The sequence below is a fragment of the Quercus lobata genome, chromosome 5 (assembly GCF_001633185.2).
Source record: "Quercus lobata isolate SW786 chromosome 5, ValleyOak3.0 Primary Assembly, whole genome shotgun sequence".
NCBI lineage: Eukaryota > Viridiplantae > Streptophyta > Magnoliopsida > Fagales > Fagaceae > Quercus > Quercus lobata.
This window is the reverse complement of record NC_044908.1, coordinates 54422013-54448510: the sequence shown is the minus strand read 5'-3', so window position 1 is coordinate 54448510 and position 26498 is coordinate 54422013. Positions and strand designations below refer to the sequence as shown.

At 37.4% G+C, this 26498-nt stretch overlaps 1 protein-coding gene, 1 long non-coding RNA gene and 1 pseudogene across 2 annotated transcripts; 2 read left to right on the top strand and 1 right to left on the bottom strand.

The window, feature by feature from the left end:
- Positions 1 to 3564: 3564 nt before the first annotated feature.
- On the bottom strand, positions 3565 to 5930 carry LOC115990699 (annotated as a pseudogene).
- Positions 5931 to 7108: 1178 nt separating this feature from the next.
- On the top strand, positions 7109 to 7942 carry LOC115989433. The gene is made up of 3 exons (XR_004091925.1): positions 7109 to 7130; positions 7260 to 7328; positions 7894 to 7942. It is a non-coding gene; the product is annotated as an uncharacterized LOC115989433 (long non-coding RNA).
- An 11982-nt stretch (positions 7943 to 19924) lies between these two features.
- LOC115990697 (NEDD8-activating enzyme E1 catalytic subunit-like) lies at positions 19925 to 21880 on the top strand (the record flags this gene model as incomplete). Its single annotated transcript, XM_031114501.1, has 6 exons — positions 19925 to 20009; positions 20274 to 20506; positions 20598 to 20660; positions 20775 to 20831; positions 21171 to 21292; positions 21865 to 21880. Coding segments are annotated over 6 exons (576 nt in total), but the record flags the coding sequence as incomplete, so codon positions are not given.
- Positions 21881 to 26498: the final 4618 nt, after the last annotated feature.

Sequence of the window (26498 nt, the reverse complement as noted above, 5' to 3'; positions counted from 1 at the left end):
AATCTTGGAATCCTCCGTCTTTTCACCCAAGTTGAATTTCCCAATCACCACTTCATTTAGGTTCCCATAAAATGAGTCGAAGGACTCATCTTCACTCATTTTCAACTCCTCGAAGCGTGTGGTAAGCATTTTGCAACTTGGTGTCCTTCACCTTTTTGGTGCCTTCATAGGTCAACTCCAAAATTTTCCATGCCTCCTTGGCAATTGTGACATGAGAGATCCTGTGAAATTTGTCAAGAGAAACACCACAGAAAATTGCATTTAAAGCCTTACTATTAGCATTAGATGCCGCAAGAGCCGCATTATCCCATGTGGATTTGGCAGCCAAAGCCTAGTCCATCCTATCTCGACAGCGACCCAAACACTATCATCAATGGAACAAAGGAATGCCCTCATTAGGACTTTCCAAAAAGCATAATTGCTCCCATCAAAGTATAGAGGAGCATTGAGCGATTAAGATCAATCCATCTCAAAAAGGGTCTAGGATCACACTTAGGTAATGAAACCACAGCAAGTGCACACAATCTGATACTAATTGAAAGCTTGAAATTATGTGAAAACACAAGAACTTTTTAGATCCCCAAATTAAAACTTATGGCTCGGTTAATTTTACTCTAACTTAAACTAAATGTGGAATAGAGTAAATGCAAGCGAACAAACAACAAAACTACTCTAAGCCATATTCATCAAAACACAGTAGTAAAATGAAAGTTAAAAGAGTAGGGAAGAAGAATGCAAACACAAGATAACACACCGATGTGTTATCGAAGAGGAAACCAAAGAACTCAGCGAAAAACCTCTTTACCGCCCTCCAAACGGTAAATCAATCCACTAGAGAATAAGTTGGAGTACACGAATAACAAAAGACCCTCCAAGCCTAGTCTACCTCATGTACTCGAGTCCTCCAAGCTTTTGCTACCAACTGACTTAGCCAAGCCTTGTCTTCTCTAGCTCTCCAGATCACGCAATTCAGCCTGATTGCATCCACCAAACAAATGGCTTCCAATGCTTCTCAACAGCACCAAAACCTCACTATACACTTAGAATGGGTGTGGTAAGTGTTTAAGCTATCAACCTCTCAAGGATTTGGATATGGAGAGGTAGGAATTGAGGAAAACCACAATGGATTGTGCAGAGGATTGTGGATATAACAATCTCTAACTCTCAAAGGTTATGGCTAGGGTTTTCTTTCTAAAAAGCACTCATTACAATATGTGGGTAATGTGGGTATATATAGTGTGGGTAGAGACATAATGTATCAAATATGACAAAAAAGCAAAATAGAATGTTTCGCAGGTATCACGCGGGAAGGCCTTACCCATGAGATACTCGCAAAAACCAGCTATCACCATTTGTAATGACACTACACATTCCAGTCATGTGCTAAGGACATGCTTCACTTTGCTGAAAGGCTTCTCGTGAGCTACCCGTGAAAACTCCTTTGATCTTCAATTTGCTTTGAGTCTTCACACTCTTTCTCACACACAACTCATATAATGAAATCCCACATAAATTATAGGGTACATAAGATTGAACAAAATTACAATCAAATTTGGCACAGAATTAAAGCCAACACAAAATAGTTGTAAATCACAACTTTACAATTGCAATAACTCGATAAAAACGTTGGCATTGTCAGTGGGGATTCTTGGCTACTGCTAGAGCTCAGAACCCACTCTGTTGACACCTTCTGCCTAGTTAGGCTGCTATTGGTGAGGTGTTGTTGGCCTTGACTCTGCCTGCGAGGGCACGGCACTAATGTTTCATGTTGTTTTAGATCTTGGAGGCATGGTTTGTGAGGGCTTCTGCCTTTTATCCCTGTCTGTTTCCTAAATCCCCAGTGAAGCCACCAATTTAAATGTGGTGGATCTTTTTGTGATTATGGGCTGGGCTACCTCCTACCACACTACGAACCAAAGGTTCTAGGTAGGAGAGTCAGGATCAGTCCAATTGCAACTCACCTCAGGTCGGCTTGTGTGCAAACTACGACCCATTTATTGAAACTTTGGTCACATGCATGGCAAATGGAGTTGTTACGAAAAAGCTATGGTAGGCAAATATAATATAATGTAATGTTGTGATGTGATGGTTTTGTTGCGATACTGTGACTCTTGTTGTGATTGCTATTGATGATAGTGTTATGATGCTGTTCTTATGCCCATGTTGTTATTGCTGTTACTGTGCATGGCGGGGGCTCCTTATATACTACCTGCCATGACTAGTTTTTACTATTTCACCCTTTAACTACTTTTGTTTAGGTATGGGTGTCCTTCCAAACCATCCACTGGTTTGTTAGTTGCCAAGCCACTACCACTTACCTATGCTGGCTGTGTCACATCCCATTACTAGACAAAGAATTCTATTTTGTTTGCTTGTTCACCATGGCATTCCTATTCAAAACATGGTGGGCATGTTCTCTCACTATCCCTCATGGCATGTACCTAGTGGTTCCAACTCATCCTTCCATCTTTTGGGTGGTATGTCATCTCGGCAAGACATTTCTCCCAAAAGAGTTTAAGTAGGAATCCCAAATTAAGCTCTCCCCTTCTCCCCACCGCCAAAACATACCCTTTCTTACCTGTGACCCATGGCCCACACCTCCTGTATTGGTTGGGTATAAGTTGGTGGTGCCTGGGCCTTGTGCGTGCTCCACTTCTATGTGTGTCCAAAGCTTGTCTGCTGTTCACACGTTTGCCATGGCCTCGTTTGTGTGTTCTACTACTCATTCTTGACCTCTTGTGGTATGAATTGGTTTCTGAGCCTTCATTATTTATGGCTTGCTTCCTTCAAGAACTGGGCCTTGCTTAATTGTGGGCTTTTCTCTCCTTAACCCACTCCTTGTTCTTTTTGTAGACTTGCTAGTATTCCTACCATGCCATCCTGTCATTCCTGCTGTGGTGTTATTTGATCTATGCTTGTTGGGCCTTTTTTTTACAACAACCCAGTATTTTTATTAGGCTTACATTTATGCTACTTCGGGCCTTCTTGACCCATTCTATTGCTTATAGGCATCCTTGCCCCATTTCTTCCTCCTTGGGCATCCTCGGCCCATTTTCTTTCCTTGGGCATCCTCAGCCTATTCCAATTATGTATTCCCATGGACTTTTGCTAACTCTTTGGACTTCTCCGGCCCAATTACCATATCTTTTACTTTTGGGGTTCATGGGCTTTCCATCAACCCCTTACTTCATTACTTCGGATCTGCTTTGGCCCATTCTTGCTTTCATATTGCCCATGGGTTTACTACTTCTTACTCTGTACTCCTTTAGGTGTACTTGCTTCCTTCGAGGCCCATTTATTATTTTTTGGGCCTATGATCCATTATTCATACCATTCGGGCTTAATGGTTTTTCCTCCCAATTCACTAACTATTTTCTTCTCATATTGTTGGGCTTCTTCCCGCTATTAGGATTTTCTACCAAATGAGCATCAACACACATTTTAATGGCTTTTACCTTGTGCTTTACTTTTTTAAAAAGCTTAGATTCATACCGCAATTTTTGGAACAGTCATTTTTTCAAAAAACACAATGTCAAAAAGTTGAATCAAATTGAACCTTCTTAGTTAGTTCTTATCAATTAGCATGACATTTACATGGTCATGCACGACTTTCCATGCCATCAAAATATGTCGTCGTTCCTCTACCAGAGTTGCACCAACAGCAAATCGAATCATGTACACTCCCCCAACCATGGTATGATGAGTCACGTAGGCATGGCCTGACATGTTAATGGACTCCAACAACTTGCGGTTGATCGAGCTCATGTACACGTTCCTCGCTCAACATGTTAAGCTCACCATTTTTATTTATTGCTGATGGCAAAATCCTAAAACAAACCGTAGAAAATTTTCTATGGAGCACAATTTCAAACCTTTTATCCATATCTACAAGCCTTTCGAAAGACCTCAGCCATTTTCACATGGCTTCTCATCAAGTTCCTATGGTTAGCCACACCATAGATTCTAAGCACAAACCATAATTTCAAGGCGTGAAATCTTCGGCTTAGGGTTATCTTCCAGTCTTTATAGTTTACCACTTGCTTTGAATCAGTGGCTTTATTCCACAAGTACTCAGGATTTGTTAAGAGTGACCTTATCAAGGCACTCAGATCCTTCACCCAAAGGCAGCAACAATCCAAAGCGGTTAGGAACCATTTGTGTGCATTGAGACTAAATGAGTTCACACCCTTAAGTCCTCAACATAATCAATATTGAAATGCCAAAACTCAAGAATAAAATAAAATAAAACAAAACTTAATATGGATGTTGATTTATAAAAAAGGAAGAGACATTCACTACAAAACACGGGGGTCTATAGCCGCGTTTGCAAAAATGCGGCTATTGAAAGTTCAAATAGTGTAAAAACACCCTTGAACGTTTAGACCCCCAAATACAAAATAACCAATTCAAGCTTTATGACAAACAACAAGTGTGCGGAAAATGAACATAAGCTTTAAACAGAATTGGAAATCAATCTAAGCCAATTATAAATCACATCCACAGTAGAAAATAAAAGGCAAAGATAAAGGGAAGAGAGATGCAAACACAAGGACAACACGCGATGTGTTATCGAAGAGGAAACCGAAGCCCTCGACGTAAAACCTCTCCGCCGCCCTCCAAGCGGTCAATAATCCACTAGAAAATATAGTTGGGATACATGAACAGCAATAGACCCTCCAAGCCTAATCTACCCGATGTACCTAAGCCCTCCAAGCTTCTTGCTCCAAAGAGGTTGCGCCATACCTTTTTCTTTTCTAGCTTACCGGATTCCGCTATAATCCATAACATCCGCCATCCTTGGCATCTTCCAATGCTTCTCAAAGCTCCAAAAACACTCAACACTCTAAATGGGTGTGGGTAGTGTTTGGATAGAAATCTCCTCTCAATAGATATGACAATGAGAGAGGGAATGAGAAGAGACTACAAAGATTTCTCTCTAAGAATGAGTAGCTCTCTCTAATTAGGTGGGTGTTTTGAAGAAACCTCTCTTAGGGTTTTTCTTTCTGAATAGCCACACATATTTTGTGGGAATGAGGGGTATTTATACTGGTGTGAGAATGGAATGCAAAGAGTCAGTTTTTCCAAAAACAGAGCTGGCTAGCGACTTGACCTCGCGACTCGACTGAGTCACGAGTTCAAGCCGCGAGCTAACTTAATGGTCAGTCTAGATTTTTGTCTTGTAGTGCTCTAGGTGGCATGACTGTTCAGCTCCCCTGCATGCTCTGCGCGTGTGCAACTTTTGGCGGCTTGCAAGCCGCGGGCCTCCCGCGAGATCAAGCCGCGAGTCCCTGCTTCACTGCACAGTCTTGAGCATTTCTTCACACTCTCTCACACACTACCCTTACATGATTCCCACCTAAATACAGGGTTTCTAAGTGCTGTATTACAAGCAAATTTGTCACGGAATAAAGCCAACACATGGTTAATTAAATTCAACCTTACAGCTATAAATAACCTAGAGCCTCGTTTGTTATAAATGTGGCTAAAATTATAAACCTATAGCCACATTTTATAAAACACAGCTATAGGATAGTTCTATAGCTGTGTTTGTAGTGTTTGCAGTCGCGTTTTATCAGGTTGGGCCTATGGCTGAGTTTGAAAAATGCAGCTATAGGTCCAGCCCAATTTGGGCTTTCCTATTTTAAAAAGAAGTCCTACAGCTACATTTAGAAAATGCGACCATAGGTGCACTTAAAGCCGTGTTTTACAAAAACGTGGCTTAAAACCCCCGGATTAAAAAAAAAAAAAAAAAAAAAAAAAAAAAAAAAAAAAAAAAAACCTCAGATTTCTCTTCTAACCCGATCTCTCACCTTCTCTCTCACTCTCTCCCTTTGACTCCCAAACCCTCACCTATGCAATCCAATAAATCAAAATCCCCATCGAACTCGTTCAAGACTTAGTGAGTCAGTCATCGAGTCAATAGCCGCCATGGATAGCAAAAAAGGAACTCATCAACCGCACCTCGTGCTCACTCACAAGCTCTTCATCCTTAGGCTTCCGGATGTCCAGGACATCGAGAAGGTCCGCCTCAAAGATGAGGTCTTCACCGCCGCCGACAGTAAGTCACCGCTGGCTAAGGTTTTTTATTTTTTGGCTTAGATCTGTACTTTTTGTTGGTTCTAATTTTGGGTTTTTTTAGCTTTAGATGATTCGAATCTGACCCAAAAAGCAAAAGGGTTTCTAGGAATATTCTTTTTGACTATTTTTATTTGTTTATGGGGCTTAGAAATGAACAAACTTTAAACAATTGAACAATTCTGAGTGTTTTGTTTGATTTCCTATCTGGGTTTTCTAGGAGAAAATCGACCGTTGCAAAAAATCCAGCATTTTGCCCCATTTCCCAAATTAATTAGGGAAATGCCCCTGTTTTGAAACTCAATTTTCTCAAAATCGAGTTTCAATGTAAAACTCAATTTGTAGAAAATCTAGTATGGGGTGATCAAACTTAAAATAAAATTTTTTTTTTTAAAAAAAAAAAAAACACTTGCATGGAACTCGAGTTCATGGAGCTTGAGTTCCATTTAAAATGCCACTATAGGGCTCCCTGAACGCAGCTATAGGTATGGGGCGATAAAACTTTAAAAAAAATTAATAATAAAATAATAATTGCGTGGAACTCGAGTTCGTGGAGCTTGAGTTCCATTTAAAACGCCACTATAGGGCTCCCTAAACGCAACTATAGGTATGGGGCGATAAAACTTAAAAAAAAAAAAAAAAAAAAAAAAAAAAAAAAAACTTGCATGGAACTTGAGTTTATGGCGCTCGAGTTCCATTTAAAACGCCACTATAGGGCTCCTTGAACGCAGCTATAGGTATGAGGCAATCAAACTTCAAAAAAAAAAAAAAAATGCATGGAACTCGAGCTCCATGAACTCGAGTTCCATGCATTTTTTTTTTTTTTTTTTCAATTTGTTATAACTCAATTCTCTAAAAATATAGTTTTAAATTAAAACTCAATTGTCTAAAAATCGAGTTTCAAAATAGGAACATTTCCCTAATTAGTTGAGAAATGGGGGAAAATGCTGGATTTTTTATATAAAAAAAAAAAAGGGCGAAAGCCCATTTTCTCTAGGTTTTCTATCTTGATTTTCTAACGAGGTCACCAATCTCAATCGCCAATTCCTCTTTAGGTAAATTATTGTTCTTTTAAGTTCCATGAATTTTTGTGTCTTTGTTATTGTTATTATTTTGTGGTTTAATTTGTATCAATCGAAGCTTATTATTATTATTCCCCAATGTTTTAATTTTTACCCTTTAAGATAGAGTATATGGATGACACCCTTTGTCATGGGTTATTTAGAAGATGGTGGAGCACTTGGGCTAAGTAGGTACATTTTTTTTTTTTTTTTTTGGTTTATGTTACTGTTATGGGTCTCTTTGCCTGTTGGGGTTGTCATATTATTTGATTGATGGTTATCTGTATCTGTATATATGTGTGTGTTATATGTATATATATGTATGTATGCAAACATGTACGTATTGATTGGTATGTAACACACTTGTCCAATGAGTTTTGCCTATTAGGAAAAATAAAACAAGACAAACCCTCCTATTTGCCTATTATCTCTTCGTGTGTTGCCTATTTGAGAAGGGGTAGTTAATTTGGGATTAGCAAAATATTTGTATTGATATACATCTAGAGGTGAGAATACTTTATCTGCCATTGTTTAGGTTAGGTCCTATAAGCTATAAATGATTATAAGCGGTAAGCCAAAGTAATCTGCAATCATTGCATTTGCTCAGACATTATTTCATTTGATGTTTACTACATTTAGTGCCCTACACAAATAACTCCAACAATTTTTGTTAGTTTATGTGTGCTATTCTATTTCACATTTGCTTTTCAATATCTAGTTTGGAACTAATTTCTAACATTGGCTAATTCTATTTAAGATTTGAAGATGTTGGTAAGCCAAGAGCTGAATTTGCTGCAAAGCGTGTCATGGAAATACATTATTGCCGGATTGAAGAAAAAGACATTGATTTTTATAGTGATTTTTTTTTTTTATAGGAAATACTCAAACCTTTAATTAATACGTTGTAAAGAAGATACATCTTTTGCACACGCATGTGCCACATGACTAGGCCACTCTTCCAGCCATACAACCAAGTTTCTCAACATTTTGAGCATGCTAAGCTAACAAGTGGGCAGGGACATTTCCCTTCCTTTTAATATGTAGAAAATCAAACGTCCTAAAACTTTGGGTTTTCCGCAACACGCCTTGGATGATGTTCTAAACCGAAGATGCTGCCTCTCCAGTACCATGAACCGCGTTGATTATCAACTATGAGTCACCTTCAAACACCACGTCCCTGAGCCCCACCTCTTCGGCAAATTTCACTGCAATCTCTAGGGCCTTCGCCTCCGTCTCTAACGCACCAAGAGGTAAATCCATCTTCCTACACATGGCCACAACCACGTTACCTTCCTCGTCGCGCACCATCACTCCCATGCCGAACTGCTTTGATTTTGTGAATAGAGCACCATCAACATTAACTTTGAAGTAACTCGGCGGTGGTGGCTTCCAGACAATTGTGTTATGGTTGTCTAATCTAGACCGGCTCAGCTTCTCGTTGGCTGATTGAAAATCCTCCAATAATTTCAGAGAGCTTCTCACTATTACAAGACTAGATCTCCTCTTTCCTCCATGCCGAACCTCGTTCCTGCTCTTCCAAATACCCCAACAAATCGTGAGCCACCTCTCCAACAACCCCTACTGTGCCTCCCAACAGACCCAAAGTCTACTAAATGTGCCCACGAAGCTCCATGACTCTTGAACGTTGAAAGGCAGAGTAAGCTTGCAAGAACTCCAAACCTCTATTCCTCAGCTACAAAAATAGAGCATGTGCATGGTTGTTTCCACATGCCTACCACAAGCTTCACATATATTGTTGGCCATGATCTTTCTACGAAAGAGAGAGTCTTTGGTGGCCAAGATACCATTACAGGCCTTCCAAGCAAAATGCTTGATTTTGTTTGGCAGGTTCATACTCCACACCCCACACCAAACTCCATGCATTTTCATCGGGTCAGAGCAACTGGTGTTACCACCCTCTGCCTCTATTTCCTGAGCCACCTACATGCACTCCTCACGGTAAATCTACCTTTCTTATCTCTAGCCTAAACCATTCTGTACTTATCAACTGATTCACTAATTGGGGTACTTAGAATCGCCTCTACATCTTGGGGTAAAAAGAGACCCCTCACTAGCTCTATGTCCCACTCCTTTCCTCCATCTTTCAGCAAGTCCCTAACCATTTTAATTTGGCTCCCAGGCCTTTCAGGTGAGACCACCCTATAAGTGCTTCGGGTAGTGAGCCACTAATCTTGCCAGACCCGTATGCTACTACCATCACCTACCTGCCATCTTAAGCCATGTTTGACTAGGTGTTGGGCTGCCATTATGCTCCTCCAAGCAAAGGAAGCTTTCTTGCCTACCTCAGCATCCACGAAGTCCCCATTAGGGAAGTATTTAGCCTTATAAACCCGAGAAAAAAGGGAAGAGGAATTAGTTTGAAGTCTTCAACCCTGTTTAGCTAGAAGGGCAAGATGGAAGGACTTCAAGTCTCTAAAGCCCATCCCCCCTACTTCCTTCAGACGGCACATTCTTTCCCAGCTCATTTAAGCCACTTTCTTCTTATTCTTCACTTATCCCCACCAAAATTGTCTCACCATCCCAATCATCTGCACACAAAGCCCGTTGGGGAGCTTGAAGCAGCTCATAGTATAAGAAGGAACAACTTGTGCAACTGCCTTAATCAATACTTCCTTCCCCACATTTGACAGAAGCTTTTCTTTTCAACCCGCGAGCTTGGATGCTAGTTTTTGTTTCAGTTGAGCAAATGTGTTCTTCTTTGACTTACCAATCAATGAAGGTAGTCCTAGATAGGATTCATGAGGTTTGATAACCTGGGCACCAAACATGGACTTGATGGCTTCCTGTGTGCTTGTGGGGTATTGCGACTAAAGATGTCATGCCCCAAACCCCTAAGAGTCCAAAGCATGAGAAAGACGTCTCGAAGTACCTGTAAATTTTTTTATTCTTTTTCCTTTTTGACAATCCAATCCACAAAAATTATATCAAGTACTAATATCAAGAATTATCATAATAATTCCATTAAATATACTCTCAAAGTAAGTCAGAGCTCTAAGCATTAATTGCAATGACCATTGGCCACAAAATAATAAAAGTCTGAATAAATAATTACATATCAACAGCTTGTCCCATTAGTGGGAATAAAGTCACAACCACTATAATACACAAAAGAATGAGTCAAGCCTACTCTAAGATGTACAACATCTAATATCTCCAATACAAAAGTTCAGCCTCCATCAGTAGTTAGTCTAAATACTATTAGCCACCAAAAGCTGTCTCAAAAGATTGTTACCTACTTTGAAAAGTTTATAAAATAATGGGATGAGACAGAGCCCAGTAAGTAGCATATTTAATGAAGGAGGCAGAAATGCAAGTTTTATCTTCAATAATAATAATCTAACAAGAATGATCTAATAATGAAACACAAAGTTTCTCAAAGTAAATACCTTGAAACTATATACTATAATCTGTGAGCACCAACAATATAATTTCCAAAACCATAATATCTAACGTAAGGTAAATTTTCACAAATATGCCAACCTACCACATAGACCGGTTAGGGGATCCACCCATTCACAACTGGCATGATATTGAAAAGCAAATGTTGGACAAAGGATAGGCACCCAGGTAGATCATTAGGAAAAACATCCGAAAATTCCCTCACAATGGGAATGTCTCCTATCTCCAATTCTCCACTTTGTAAATCCACTACACTAGCAAGGAATCCTTGGCATCCCTTTCTAAGCAAGCGGTTTGCTTGTATGCATGATATCACACGAGGTATAAAAGGCAAACATGAAGCCTTAAATAGAAATTTTGATTCACCTGAAGGCCTAAACACCACCTCTTTCTCAAAACAATGCACACTAGCATGGTAAGAAGCCAACCAATTCATGCCCAAAATGACATCAAAATCATGCATATCTAACAACACCAAATCAGCCAATAATACAAGACTTAAGCACAAGATTAGTCATTAAAGATCACCAACAGGGGAAGAAACCGATAACTCAAAATCAAGTAATTCGGGGCTCTTGTCATGATTTTTAGCAAATGCACAAGAAACAAAAGAATGTGTAGAACTAGGATCAAAAAGAAATTTAGTATGTGCAGAGAACAAAGGAAGTATACCTACCTCCACTGTATCCGTGGCCTGAGCATACTGAGTAGCCAAGGCATACACTCTACCTTGCACCTTCTTCCCATTGTCATTACCCTTTGCAACTTGAGATGTGGAAGAGAAACCCGAGCCCTTAGAACTTGGGCAATCTCTAGCAAAGTGTCCGGGTTGCTTACAAGTAAAGCAAATCTTGACCCCATCACAATTTTGTCCATCATGAAGTTTACCACAACGAGAGCAAGACTTCTTATCACCAGACTAAGGATAGGCACTCTTGCTATGCCTAGAAGATTGTCCTCTATTACCCGAGTTTTTAAAGAATCCTTTCTTATGCCCTTGACCCTTACCATGTTGAGAATTAAAGGGCCCTTGCTTCTTTTCACTCTCTTTGGAACTGGGGTTGTACTTAAAGTTTTCTTCAAGACTCATTGCCCACTCCACAGCCTTAGTAAAAGTATCCACTCCAGAAGCTATAATGAGAGGGCAAATCCTACCATTAAGGCTTTACCAAAACTTTTTCACTTTCTTGGACTCATCCAGAATCAAGTAAGGAGCAAAGCGAGAGAGCTCAACAAACTTAGCAGCATACTGCTCCACTGTCATAGCACCCTAAACCAAATCAGAAAATTCTCTTACCTTACAATCCCTCACTACATCGGGGAAGTATGTCCTATTAAAAGCTTCCTTAAACTTCTCCCAAGTAATGGGAGTGTCCCTTACCAACTCCATCCTCAACAATTTCTCAATGCTTAACCACCATCTTTCAGCAGAACCCTGAAGAGCATAAGTGGCAAACATCACCTTCTCATCATCAATAAATTTAAGGGCTCTCAGTAATTTTTCTATCTTTAGCAGCCAATTCTCTACTACCATAGGATCAGGCTCCCCATCAAAAGTTGGAGGGTTTTGCTTATGGAACTCCCCAAAAGTGCAACCCTCCCTCCTACGCTCACCACCCTGGACTGCTCTAGCAATCCTAGCATAAATCCTGTCTGCCACTGCCACCTCATCAATCTCGCCACCATCAGGAGTGACAAATCTCTCATGCTCTTAGCGTTGCCTATAGCCATGCTCTAGAGCTGTAACCTCATCCACATGCCTTACTTTACGTGCTTTCTTTTTAGGAGGCATAATGTACCAATGTACTTATACCTATACCCAAGAAACAAGCAAGTAAATCACAAGGCAACATAGAAGGTTAACATAGAAAAGATAGATAAGGAAAAAGGAATGGCAAGTGGAAGCTGAAATAAAGGTACAAAATAAAGAATTCATCAAACCCCTAATGCTCTGACTTAAATCAAAATCAATTCCTATTTTCAAAGTCTATAGAATCATAACCTAAGCTCTGATACCATAACTGTCACGCCCCAAACCCCTAGGGGTCCAAAGCATGAGAAAGACTTCTCAAAGTACCTGTAAATTGTTTTATTCTTTTTCCTTTTTGACAATCCAATCCACAAAAATTATATCAAGTACTAATATCAAGAATTATCATAATAATTCCATTGAATATACTCTCAAAGTAAGTCAGAGCTCTAAGCATTAATTACAATGACCATTGGCCACAAAATAATAGAGGTCTAAATAAATAATTACATATCAACAGCTTGTCCCATTAGTGGGAATAAAGTCACAACCACTATAATACACAAAAGAATGAGTCAAGCCTACTTTAAGATGTACAACATCTAATATCTCCAATACGAAAGTTCAGCCTCCATCAGTAGTTAGTCTAACTACTATTAGCCACCAAAAGCTATCTCAAAAGATTGTTGCCTACTCTGAAAAGTTTATAAAATAATGGGATGAGACAAACCCCAGTAAGTAGAATATTTAATGGGGGTGGGGGAAATGCAAGTTTCATCTTCAATAATAATAATCTGACAAGAGTGATCTAATAATGAAACATAAAGTTTCTCAAAGTAAATACCTTGAAACTATATACTATAATATGTGAGCATCAACAATATACTTTCCAAAACCATAATATCTAACGTAAGGTAAATTATCACAAATATACCGACGTGCCACATAGACCGGTCAGGGAATCCACCCATTCACAACTGGCATGATATTTTCCTCTCTGGTATGCAAACTCTTGGCCCCATGGACAGCAACCTCACCCATACCCTCAAGGTTTTTCTCTCCACCCATGGGCAGCAGAGAGAGCGCGTCAAATAGGACCTCTCTTGCATGTGGTCTCTTTGCCCCATGGGCAGCAGCCTCACCCACACACAATCAAGGAACCTCTTCCCCCCATGGATAACAGGGAAGAACGCGTCATCCAAAGTGAAAGGGCACTGACCTGGATTTGATTTCATTGTCACAAAGACTACTAAAACCAAATTGGGTGATCATAGGGAAATCACACATGGCAACTCACAGGTATACATTTCCTTTCAAATACATAGTTTATAATCGGGTAATTTCAAAAAAACCTTAAATAATCTGACTTCCACAAAGTTTGTAAGGTTTTCAACTTCATTCTTGTCAAAAGATTTTCTAACAATTTCCCACATAACAAGACAAGATAAGCATCTTTAAATTTTCTAATATACCATAACATCCAAGATTTCCTTATCAAAGATTAAATAAAAGATGCTCATTTTTCCATATCAACAATTTATGCATTTCCCCAAATGCCATACCAAATATGATGTATTTTTCATATATAATAATATATAATAGGGTCATAACACAATACTTTTAAGAAAACATATATCCATTTATAATTTTCCAAAATGTGTTTGACCCAAAAAAAATATTTATAAAACATAGTTATTTTCCAAAAATCCCATTAAAAAGCTACTTACCTCGCAACCGCAAAATCCTAATTCTCCAAGCTCCAAGGAGATTAGCTAGAACCTAAACAATATCAAGTAAACTTATCACAATAAGTGTAGAGCTTGAAATTGCATCTAGCCACAATTTAGGAATCGCCAAATAATCACTTAATTAGGCAAGCCTAGCATCTAATCTCATCAATAATAATATATTCCACTTCCATAGTTTCTCAACAAATTGATTCATAAGGCATAAAATCCAATTATAAAGTTAACCCATTTAATATCATCTCCAACATTATGACTAGCTTTCATAAAATTTATACTACATCATTAAGAGACCCATGAAAGCAAAATCAATATATCCTCCAAGATAAGAAATTTAGAACTTCAACTAACTCCAAATAAACCCAATGGCAATGGAAAAATTAAATTTACCAACCATCACATGTTATAACTTAAAACTCCTAAATTTTCCACTATACATAAACCTTAATTAGTCATCAATAGCACAAAATATATACCCACTCATCAAATAATTCCACCAATACAAAATCCATGCATAAAAACACATAAATATCACTTCCAATGCTCATAAATCATATAAGTATCATTATTAAAATTTAGATAAAAAATAACCTCAAGTAAAATTGCAAAACCCACCAAAAAGATGAAAAATTTTTACCTCAAAAAAAGGATGTGAAGGTGTTTATGGGTTCCCAAGAATTTTTCGGTGATCTTGCCAGAAAATGATGGTGGAAATGGTGATGGTGGTGGTGTGGAAGTGCCGATGGAGAGTTTGAAGGAGTGAAGAGAGTGTTCTATTGAAAATGAAAGAGAAGAAAAAGAAAGAAAAGAGAAGTAGGGAGTGAGGCGGCAAAAGAAGATAAGATAGAGTGATTGTGAGGTGGGTAGTGGGGTTAGGTGGGGCTTGGCACGTGGGAAACCAAAAACAAAATATCTGAACTTAACCCTTTTTTTTTAAGCTAACTGTGATGTTACAAAAGAAGAGAGTTGTCTTGTTTCTGTTTAATTGTTGACCTGAAGAGGACTCATTGACTTGCAAAATTCTCTGTACTTCAGCCCCTTCCTTTTCCGTAGCTTTACAAAATATCAAACTATCAACCGCAAAGCATAAGTGTGAGATTGTTGGACCCCTAGCCAAGGCAGCTACTCCTTTCAATTCATTCCTCACTAATGCCTTGTACAACAGAGCCAATAAACCTTCAGCACAAAGTAGGAAGAGATATGGAGAGAAAGGATCTCCTTGTCGAATGCCTCGGGTTAGTGTGATCATACCACAAGGTTGGCCATTGAGTCTAATGGCATATGGAACAGAGGACACACATGCCATTACAATACTAATCCACCGCTCATGAAACCCCAACTTCTCCATTATTTTTTGCAAACACCTCCATTCCACCCAGTCATAAGCCTTGCTCATGTCCAACTTCTATGCCATCTCACCATCCTTGCCATTCCTCCTCCTATGAATATGGTTCATTAATTCATGGGCCACAAGAACATTGTCTGTGATGAGCCTCTCAAACACAAAAGCACTTTGGTTTTCACATACTATATCCTTCAAAACAACCCTCATTCGGTTAGCCACTACCTTTGAAGCAAGCTTATAGGCCTGTAGTCAATGACTCTAGAAGGGTTTTTTGTCTTAGGAATGAGCACAATGTGCGTTTCATGAAACTTAGGGGGGTAACCCCATGATTAAGAAAGTCTACTACAGTTTGTATGACAACAGAATTTACAATAGGCCAATAATGTTGAAAAAACAAATGGGGCATACCATCAGGACCTGGTGCCTTCAATGGGTTCATCTGCTTAAGGGTTTTCTCAACCTCAACTACCCGAAAATCCTACAATAAAACCTCATTCATTCTATTAGTAACTTTAGGGTGTATAACTTCCAACAATTCTTCACTAACTGTTGGGCATGAAGAAGTAAAAAGCTCTTGGAAATACTCTACAAGAATATGACCCATGGTATCTTCCTCATCCTGCTAGTTACCATTAGAGTCCAATAGCCTAGTAATGGTATTTCGTTGATGCCTTTTGAGGCTTTCTCATGGAAGAAAGAGGTATTGCTATCCCCTGACTTTAGCCAACAATTCCTTGACTATTGCTTCCACATCTCTTCCTCCGCCATAAGCAACTTGTTAAGCTCCACCTTTGTATCATAAATCTCTTCCATGTTAGGCCCACCCCCTAGTAAGCACTCAAGCCATTAAAGCTTCTTTGAAATTAAAGCTATTTTTCAACCTACATGGCCAAAGTTTGTCCTGTTCTAGCTTTGCAAAGAGGTACGACACTCATCCATGCACCGCCCAAATTGGTTTTGGCCACCTAGAATTCGACCTCTCTCCCATGCCTCCTTCACTACTCCATCACATTCTTCCTCCTTAATCCACATAGCCTCAAACCTAAACGAACGCTGCCTTCTTTTATTCCTACACTTAGGTGGGAGACCTTTTAAGTATCAACATGCTGTGGTCTGATGAGCAAATGGCCACATTGTATAGCCTAACCCGAGAAAACAGGGAAGCCCAGTTTGTGGAGACCAAAGCCCGTTCTAATATCTTATGGACTCACCCACGTGCCCCTAACCACCTGCTCCAAGTTAATTATGGACTCACGAAGCCCATGTCTCTAAGTCTACTTTTGTTAATAGCTGAAGAAAAGGCCCTCATCTGCCATTCAGGTCTCTCACCCCCCCCCCCCTTCCCTCTTATCTTTTCTCCCCTATGACTGATCTCATTGAAATCTCCCATGCAAACCCAAGGTAGCTCACTCCTTGTGCTCAAGTTCACTAACAACGTCCAAAACTTTTCCCTTTTGCTGGTTTCATGGTGTCCATAAAACCCGGTAAAGCACCACTTCTTGTTCCCTTCATCCTCAGTAATAATCGCATCAATGTGCCTAGGAGAGAATGTTTGCACCTCCACTAACAATGAATCCTTCCATAAAAGGGCCAAACCCCACTCTAGCGTACACAAGGAACTATCATGCCTTGGCTTCTTTCCAACTTACGCTTAATCTCAACCATTTCCTCCACATTAAACTTGGTTTCCATAAGGAAAACCAAGGTGGGATCTTCCTCCAAAACTGTTTTTTGGAGAGTGCCAATTGTCCGAGGGTTCCCAAGCCCTCCACAGTTCCAACATATAGCACTCATTATTCCTAGTGGGGCTACACCGCAGCCACCACCGATCCCATTTATGTTGCCAAAAATTTACTTAAGGCAACAACTTCCTCTTCTAGCTTGGGTCTCTTCCCAACCTCAGTGATAGGCCAAAAATGAATTGACCCCTTGTGATAAATTAATTAATTAATTAATTAACCAAGTTTATTAATTAATCAAATTAATATGCAAAGCGCGTGGTAGTACAAACAATTCACCAAACAACTAAATATGTAGGGGAAAATAAATGACACGGTGATTTGTTTACGAATGAGGAAAACCTAATGGCAAAAACCCCATTGGGTGATTTTCAGGTCACCACTCCCGAAACTCCACTATTATCACAACAAGCGGTTACAAGTAAAGGAATCCCAAGTATCTTACCAACCTACAGTTGAACCCTTATCCCAATACCCAATTAGACTTGTTCTGTAGTGACAATTCCCCTTTCGATGCACGGCTCCCAAGTACGTGACTAACCAATTGCACGGATCTCAATACGTGACTTCAATCACCAATTAAGAAGGTTATTGGTTGCAAAGTTCTTCAATTCATCCACACAATAAAGATCAAGAATATACTTGGTCACAAACCCTATGGTGCACATACACAGCAACTTTTTTAAGAGAAAGAGATGAACTAGGGCAAGAACTTCATCCTCGGTCACAATTTGCTTGAACAGATTTTTCTCAATGCTTGTGCAACTTGTGAACTGTTTGACGGCCCTTAAAACAATCCTTTTATATGTCTAGGGTTAGGAGAAAAGAAGGCCCGAAGACACATTCACGGATTCCAAGAAAATCATATCAGAATTCTGAAATTCTTAAACCTCGACAAATAGGAGGTGTCGAGCAACTGTCGAGCACACGGGCTGAACAGCTTCCTTAAACCTCGACACATGCTAGCTATCGAGTTTTAGTAAATCTGCACTTTCAACTTGTTTTCTTGGATAGACTTGAAGGCTTCAACACTTGATCTTGAAACATGGTTTCTTGAAGTATTTAAACACATCCTAAATCTATCCAAATACAAGTAAAGTGTGTTTTGTCAAAGAATAAGCCAATTACATAAAATCATGACATATGTTCTTAATATGTGAAACACATATGTCCTAACACTCAGCATTCTCCAAAACTTCTTCAAGGGGAGCATGTGTCTTTCATTTTAGACCCACATCTACCTCCTCCAACTCCATTCGGGTGATCTCCTTCATGGTGTTCACCTTCTGCAAATTGGACGTACACATCCCCACATTTTCTTTCCCAAGCTTAAATGCATTTGCATGAGGCTTTTTTCGATTTAGGCTCTTGACTTTTTTATTACTTCCTCTTTCAATTGCACCTGGCTTCTTTGGCCCAATTTGGAATGATTGTAACTCCAACACTTGAGCAAGTGGAGCTTTTGTTTCAACAAGCCCATCATCAGCTTCAATATGACCCAATACTTCTTGCGGCCCACTACTAGGTAGCCCAAAACCAAGTCCATGCGATGAATCTTCACTCACCCTATTTTCCTTTTGGTTCGTTGACACCTTCTTCTCCATTTCCAGTATCCTTGCCTTGAAAACCTTCTCCACGTTACTTCCTGTGTCAACTTTACCTGAAATATCGATGTCAAGCTCTCTTAACTGCTCCTCGAAATCAGGTTTTCTTTTTCCCCGGTCAGCTTTTCCTTGATTCTCTCGCTTTCCAGTTTGAAGCTTTCCACGTCAGCCCTATCCATGTTAGACTCCACTACTCCATGGAACCGACGACACCCAACGGAGCCTGCCGTTTGCTGTCCAATTGTAGCTCACGTTCCTTCAGCTCCGCCCCCATTTGCCCAGGTCTTGCTCATGCAGCCAAGGACCATATTGCTTGTCCTCTGAGTTTATCGAATCTGCACTACGGATCCATTCTACGCAATCCTTCTCATCATGGTCAATTCTTCCACACAAGTAGCAAAATACAAGCAAACGTTCATACTTGAACTCAACCCACCGTGAATCCGAACCCCCCATACACACCAACCTTCCTCGGCTTAACGGTTGCGAGATGTCCATTGTTACTCTAATTCTCAGATAACAGCCCATATTCAACCCTTTATCCCCTACATCCACCTTTTCGACCTTGCCCAAAATTCCTCCAATACATAAACCCGCTTCCCTTGTCTAGCTCAATGCTGGTAAGCCATGAATCTGAACCCAAAAGACAGCTTCGTGGAAAGTTAAAGATGAGACTGACTCACCCACCTCTAACTTATGCAACAGGAGAATGTACTTATCAAAGGACCACGGCCCTCGCAATAGGACCTTATACAAATCTTCCTTCTCTTGAAACAAAAATAAAACTCTATTCTCTCCCATATCACTTACATCAAATTCTCTCTTTGTTCTCCACACTGATCGTAATGCCCGCCCTATAGCTTCTAAGTTCACTCTCCGTTTGGTGCAAAACTTACCAGCCAGCACCAAGCCTTGGTTTACCCCTGGAAGGGCGAGATCTACTTCGCTTCTTTCCCTTTCCAAGATTTTGAGGTTCGCACACTTGTTTGTGATTGCATCCATTCATGCTCAATCTCTAATTTCCACCGACAGAGCGGAGAAAGAAAGTGTATAAAGGTAAAGAAGTTTCACCCCCAAGCTTTGCCGAAACCTAGAGAGAAAAAGAAGGAATCCCAACTTCAGATTGAGTCCCCTATGCAATGTTTTTTAGTTAAAGGCAAAGTTTTTTTTTTTTTTTTTTTTTAATATAGTGATTTTAGTATAACTGTTCTTGGTCTTGATTCAATTGAAGCTCGGAGCTACATCAATGCTTTAGCTTGTAGTTTTCTAGGTATGTAGCCATAACCTATCCAATTTTATAAGTTTTGGTAATCAGGTACAACTTAATTGCTACATTATTTTATTGGTTTTTTACTTTTCTTATAAGCGTATATGTAAAAGCAAATGCCAAAAGAATTACATGAGCCTTGGCATTGGCTGACAGCCTCCTTAAATTTCCTGTTGGGTTCATAAGGTATCATTCCAGAAGTGAGTAGTTGTTAATAAACTCTGCTTGAGCTAATTTGCTTTGTCTCGTTGTTGTTTGGAAATTTAGAGTATGACTCTGATGATAAACCCCGAGATGAAACAATCAAACCTTTGGTAGATGGCGGGACTGAAGGTTTCGAGGGCCATGCTAGGGTTATTATACCAGGGGTCACACCATGCTTTGAGTGCACCATCTGGCTTTTCCCCCCTCAAGTAAAGTTCCCCTTATGCACCCTTGCTGAAACTCCTAGAACTGCTGCTCATTGTATTGAATATGCCCACCTAATCAAGTGGGATGAGGTAATAAATTACTCACCATTTTGTTCTCCCTTTTCCAAAGTGCGTATTTTATGTTAATTCTTTGTTATCTAAACATGCATCGTATTTGTAGGTTCATAGTGGAGAGACTTTTGATCCAGATGACCCAGAGCATATGAAGTGGATCTATAATGAGGTTAATAGAATGCAGTTATTTGCTGACATTTTTTTAAAAAGTTATTTACCAACTTTTTTCTTTATATCGATTTCTGTTGTTGGCCATCTCACTGTTGTTACCCATATCTTGTAGGCTGTCAAGAGAGCTGAGCTTTTTGGCATTCCAGGATTCACGTATTCTCTTACTCAGGTATTTGTAATTGTGTAGCCCGGGATGTCAATTCCCCAAAAGCTTAGCTTTCATTCTATTTTATGCCCAAGTACTGTGTGGTTTGTCTAAGATGTTCTTTGGTTATCATATATTTAAAAATATCATTCAAAAAAAAAAAGATTGGCTTTCATCTCTTTATTACTGTGAGAATGCTTGTGAAAATAGTATTTAGCTTTTGATTAATATTTTTTCCAAATATTTTAAAGAATTCATTGTAAAAATAAAGTATTTTTTTGCTAAAATTGTAAAAATAAAGTTAGAGTCAAAGTTTCAGATATCTAAATTGTTATTTAAGTGGATTCACCTTACTGTTTACAGGGGGCTGTGAAGAACATTATTCCAGCTATTGCTTCCACTAATGCAATTGTATCAGCTGCATGTGCACTTGAAGCTTTGAAGATTACTACAGGATGCAGCAAAACTCTATCAAACTATTTAACGTGGGTCATAATTTTCCTATTATTTTTTCTTAGCAAAAAATGTCTTATGTTAAAGATATATTAACCCATTAGCATAGGCCCAGGCCTAATTCTACTTTGTGTACAAGCCAAGTCTCTTACTTGTACTAAAAGTCTATTAGTTTAGGGTTTAGTCTACTATATATACACATATTATAATTTATTGTAACACAGGATTTGTATTACACTATAATATATTATTGATGTACCCCTTTAGAGTTTCCTCCGTGGATGTAGGCCGTTAGGCCGAACCACGTAACCCTCGTGTAGTCGTGTGTTATTGTGTTTTATACTTTATGCTTTCGCTTCCGCATTTATACTAGTATATTCAACATGGTATATGAATGCTAATATTTAACACCTTATAATCTTGTCCTTGAAACTTCATCTATTTTCACTACAATTTATGTGTCACTCTTTGATCCTACCCTGTGGGTTATTGATTCAAGATAATCATATTGGTCAGTTTTGTGTCTCCTATGAGCCTGTTTGGTATAGCTTTTTCCCGGCTTATTTGGGTTATATACAACTTTTCAAGACTTTGTTCTTTCTAGGTATACTTTTGCCTAACATATTTTTTAAGTTAGATTAACCAATGGAAATAAGCTATACCAAACAAGTCATTAAAACCCCTTGTTAATTGATTGGTTACTCTAATTTTGTTAAAACACGCCTAAATTTTTGTGTGTGTTTTTCTTTTCTAAAATATTAATCTAATTTTTTTTGATGGCTCTAACTTTGTCCTGTCTTTTCCACTGGGAAACTTATTTTTATTTTTCTAATCAATTACTTGGGAAACTTATAAACTTATGGTACATCAAAATGTGTTTGTAAGGTTTCAAGTGACAGGTAAACTTTTTAAAGATTTTGAATAAACTTTGAGAACACCCCTAACCCCAATAATTAGCATAAAGAAGGAAAAAAAATGTTAAATCCTTCTGGCTGATCAGTGGTCATTGTTTGCCTGCCACTATAGACCTTTAATGTAAATGGTCTTTTCACAATTTGAAACTTCCTCAACCAAATAAAAGACACTACAAGAAAACTGAGCTATTGCGGCGGGCCTATTGTGGCAGGTGCAAAAACTGCCGCTATATGTCGCCTATTGCGGCGCATTTTTGGCCCGCCGCTGTACATGAGATCTATTGCGGCGTTCTATATGCCCGCCACAATAGCTCTAATATTTTGCGGCATACTACAGCGGTGGGCCAATGACCCGTTGCAATAACTCAAGTATTCTGCTGCGTACTACAACGGCAAGCCAATGACCCGTCGCAATAGACTTGTTTTAGCAACATTAAGCTTATATATATTGACCCGCTGCAATATGTACTCCTTTTTACGGCAGGTTAGACCGCTGCAATAGACAATTAAATTTCTCTCTATTTTTTCGTCTTCCCACTTAAAGATTAAATAGTAAATAACACCCGATTAGCATAAAAATTGACATGCATGTAAAGAACATATAGAAAATGTGATCCAACGGTTGGATTTTCAAATTTTGAATTCAACAATAAGTTATTGGTTGGTGTAACATTTTTTAGAGTTACATCAAGTGTAACTAGAACCCCACGATATATTTCTTAATTCGATGTGAATTTTGACAAATTTACCGTTAAATTACATTATCTTCATATATTTTTCATGCATACGAAATTTCAAGGTGATCAAAAATTAATAGTCATGTCATCAATCAATTATTTAAATTCAAATTTTTGTAATTTAAAATAACGCATAAAAGATGAGTTTACAGATCAAATGGTAAATTACACTTGATTGGCATGAAAATTGGCAGCCATGTTAAAAAAAAATAGAAAATGTGATCCAACGGTTGGATTTTCAAAATATAAACTCAACAATAAATTATTGGTTGGTATAACATTTTTTAGAGTTACAACATGTGTAACTTGAACCCAACACTATACTTCTCAATTCGATGTGAATTTTGACAAATCTACCGTTAGATTACATTATCTTCATATATTTTTTAAGCATAAAAAATTTCAAGGTGATCAAAAATTAATAGTCATGTCATCAATCAATTTTTTAAATTCAAGTTTTTGTAATTTAAAATAACGCATAAAGGATGAGTTTAAAGATCAAATGGTAAATTACACCCGATTGGCATGAAAATTGGCATGCATGTTAAGAACATATAGAAAATGTGATGCAACGGTTGGATTTTCAAAATATGAATTCAAAAATAAGTTATTGGTTGGTGTAACATTTTTTAGAGTTACATCAAGTGTGACTTGAACTCAACGCTATATTTCTCAATTCGATGTGAATTTTGACAAATCTACTGTTAGATTACAACATGTTCATATATTTTTTACGCATACAAAATTTCAAGGTGATCAAAAATTAATAGTTATGTCATCAATCAATTGTTTAAATTCAAGTTTCTGTAATTTAAAATAACGCATAAAAGATGAGTTTAAAGATCAAATGGTAAATTACACCCGATTGGCATGAAAATTGGCATGCATGTTAAGAACTAATATAAAATGTGATCCAATGGTTGGATTTTAAAAATATTAATTCAACAATAAGTTATTTGTTAATATAATATTTTTTAGAGTTACAACAAGTGTAACTTGAACCCAACCCTATATTTCTTAATTCAACGTGAATTTTGACAAATTTACCATTAGATTACATTATCTTCATATTTTTTTAAGCATACAAAATTTCAAGGTGATCAAAGATTAATAGTCATGTCATAAATTAATTATTTAAATTCAAGTTTTTGTAATTTAAAATAACGCATAAAAGATGAGTTTAAAGATCAAATGGTAAATTACACCCAATTAGCATGAAAATTGGCATGCATGTTAAGAGCAAATAGAAAATGTGATCCAACGGTTAGATTTTCAAAATGTGAATTCAACAATAAGTTATTGGTTGGTATAACATTTTTTAGAATTATATCAAGTGTAACTTGAACCCAACCTTATATTTCATAATTTGATGTGAATTTTGACAAATCTACCGTTAGATTACATTATCTTCATATATTTTTCAAGCTTAAAAAATTTCAAGGTGATCAAAGATTAATAGCTATGTTATCAATCAATTGTTTAAATTCAAGTTTTCGTAGTTTAAAATAACACATAAAAAATGAGTTTAAAGATCAAAGGGTAAATTGCATTCGATTGGCAAGAAAATTGGCATACATGTTAAAAACATATAGAAAATGTGATCCAATGTTTGGATTTTCAAACTATGAATTCAACAATAAGTTATTGGTTGGTGTGACATTTTTTAGAGTTACATCAAGTGTAACTTGAACCCAACCCTATATTTCTTAATTCGATGTAAATTTTGACAAATCTACCGTTAGATTACATTATCTTCATATATTTTTCATGCTTAAAAAATTTCAATGTGATCAAAGATTTATAGCCATGTCATCAATCAATTGTTTACATTCAAGTTTTTATAATTTAAAATAACGCATAAAAAATGAGTTTAAAGATCAAATGGTAAATTACACCCGATTGACATGAAAATTGGCATGCATGTTAAGAGCAAATCGAAAATGTGATCCAACGGTTGGATTTTCAAAATATGAATTAAACAATAAGTTATTGGTTCGTGTGACATTTTTTAGAGTTACATCAAGTGTAACTTGAACCCAACCTTATAGTTCTTAATTTGATGTGAATTTTGACAAATCTACCGTTAGATTACATTATTTTCATATATTTTTCATGCTTAAAAAATTTTAAGGTGATCAAAGATTAATAGCCATGTCATCAATCAATTGTTTACATTCAAGTTTTCGTAGTTTAAAATAACGCATAAAAGATGAGTTTAAAGATCAAAGAGTAAATTACATCCGATTGGCAAGAAAATTGGCATGCATGTTAAAAACATATAGAAAATGTGATCCAACGGTTGGATTTTCAAAATATGAATTCACAAATAAGTTATTGGTTGGTGTGACATTTTTTAGAGTTACATCAAGTGTAACTTGAACCCAACCTTATAGTTTTTAATTTGATATGAATTTTGACAAATCTACCGTTAGATTACATTATCTTCATATATTTTTCATGCTTAAAAAATTTCAAGGTGATCAAAGATTAATAGCCATGTCATCAATCAATTGTTTAAATTCAAGTTTTTGTAGTTTAAAATAACGCATAAAAGATGAGTTTAAAGATCAAAGAGTAAATTACATCCGATTGGCAAGAAAATTGGCATGCATGTTAAAAACATATAGAAAATGTGATCCAACGGTTGGATTTTCAAAATATGAATTCACAAATAAGTTATTGGTTGGTGTGACATTTTTTAGAGTTACATCAAGTGTAACTTGAACCCAACCCTATATTTCTTAATTCGATGTGAATTTTGACAAATCTACCGTTAGATTACATTATCTGCATATATTTTTCATGCTTACAAAATTTCAAAGGGATTAAAGATTAATAGTCATGTCATCAATCAATTGTTTAAATTCAAGTTTTTGCAGTTTAAAATAACATATAAAAGATGAGTTTAAGGATCAAACGGTAAATTATATCCGATTGGCATTCACGTTAAAAACATCTAGAAAATGTGATCCAACGGTTGTATTTTCAAAATATGAATTCAACAATAAGTTATTGGTTGATGTAACATTTTTTAGAGTTACAACAAGTGTAACTTGAACGTAATCCTATATTTCTTAATTCAATGTGAATTTTGAAAAATCTACCATTGGATTACATTATCTTCATATATTTTTCTTGCTTACAAAATTTTAAGGTGATCAAAGATTAATAACTATGTCATCAATCAATTGTTTAAATTCAAGTTTTTGTAGTGTAAAATAACGCATAAAAGATGAGTTTAAAGATCAAATGGTAAATTACATCCGATTGGCATGAAAATTGGCATGTATGTTAAAAACATATAGAAAATGTGATCCAACGGTTGGATTTTCAAAATATGAATTCACAAATAAGTTATTGGTTGGTGTGACATTTTTTAGAGTTACATCAAGTGTAACTTGAACCCAACCCTATATTTCTTAATTCGATGTGAATTTTGACAAATCTACCGTTAGATTACATTATCTGCATATATTTTTCATGCTTACAAAATTTCAAGGTGATCAAAGATTAATAGCCATGTCATCAATCAATTGTTTAAATTCAAATTTTTATAGTTTAAAATAACGCATAAAAAGAGTTTAAAG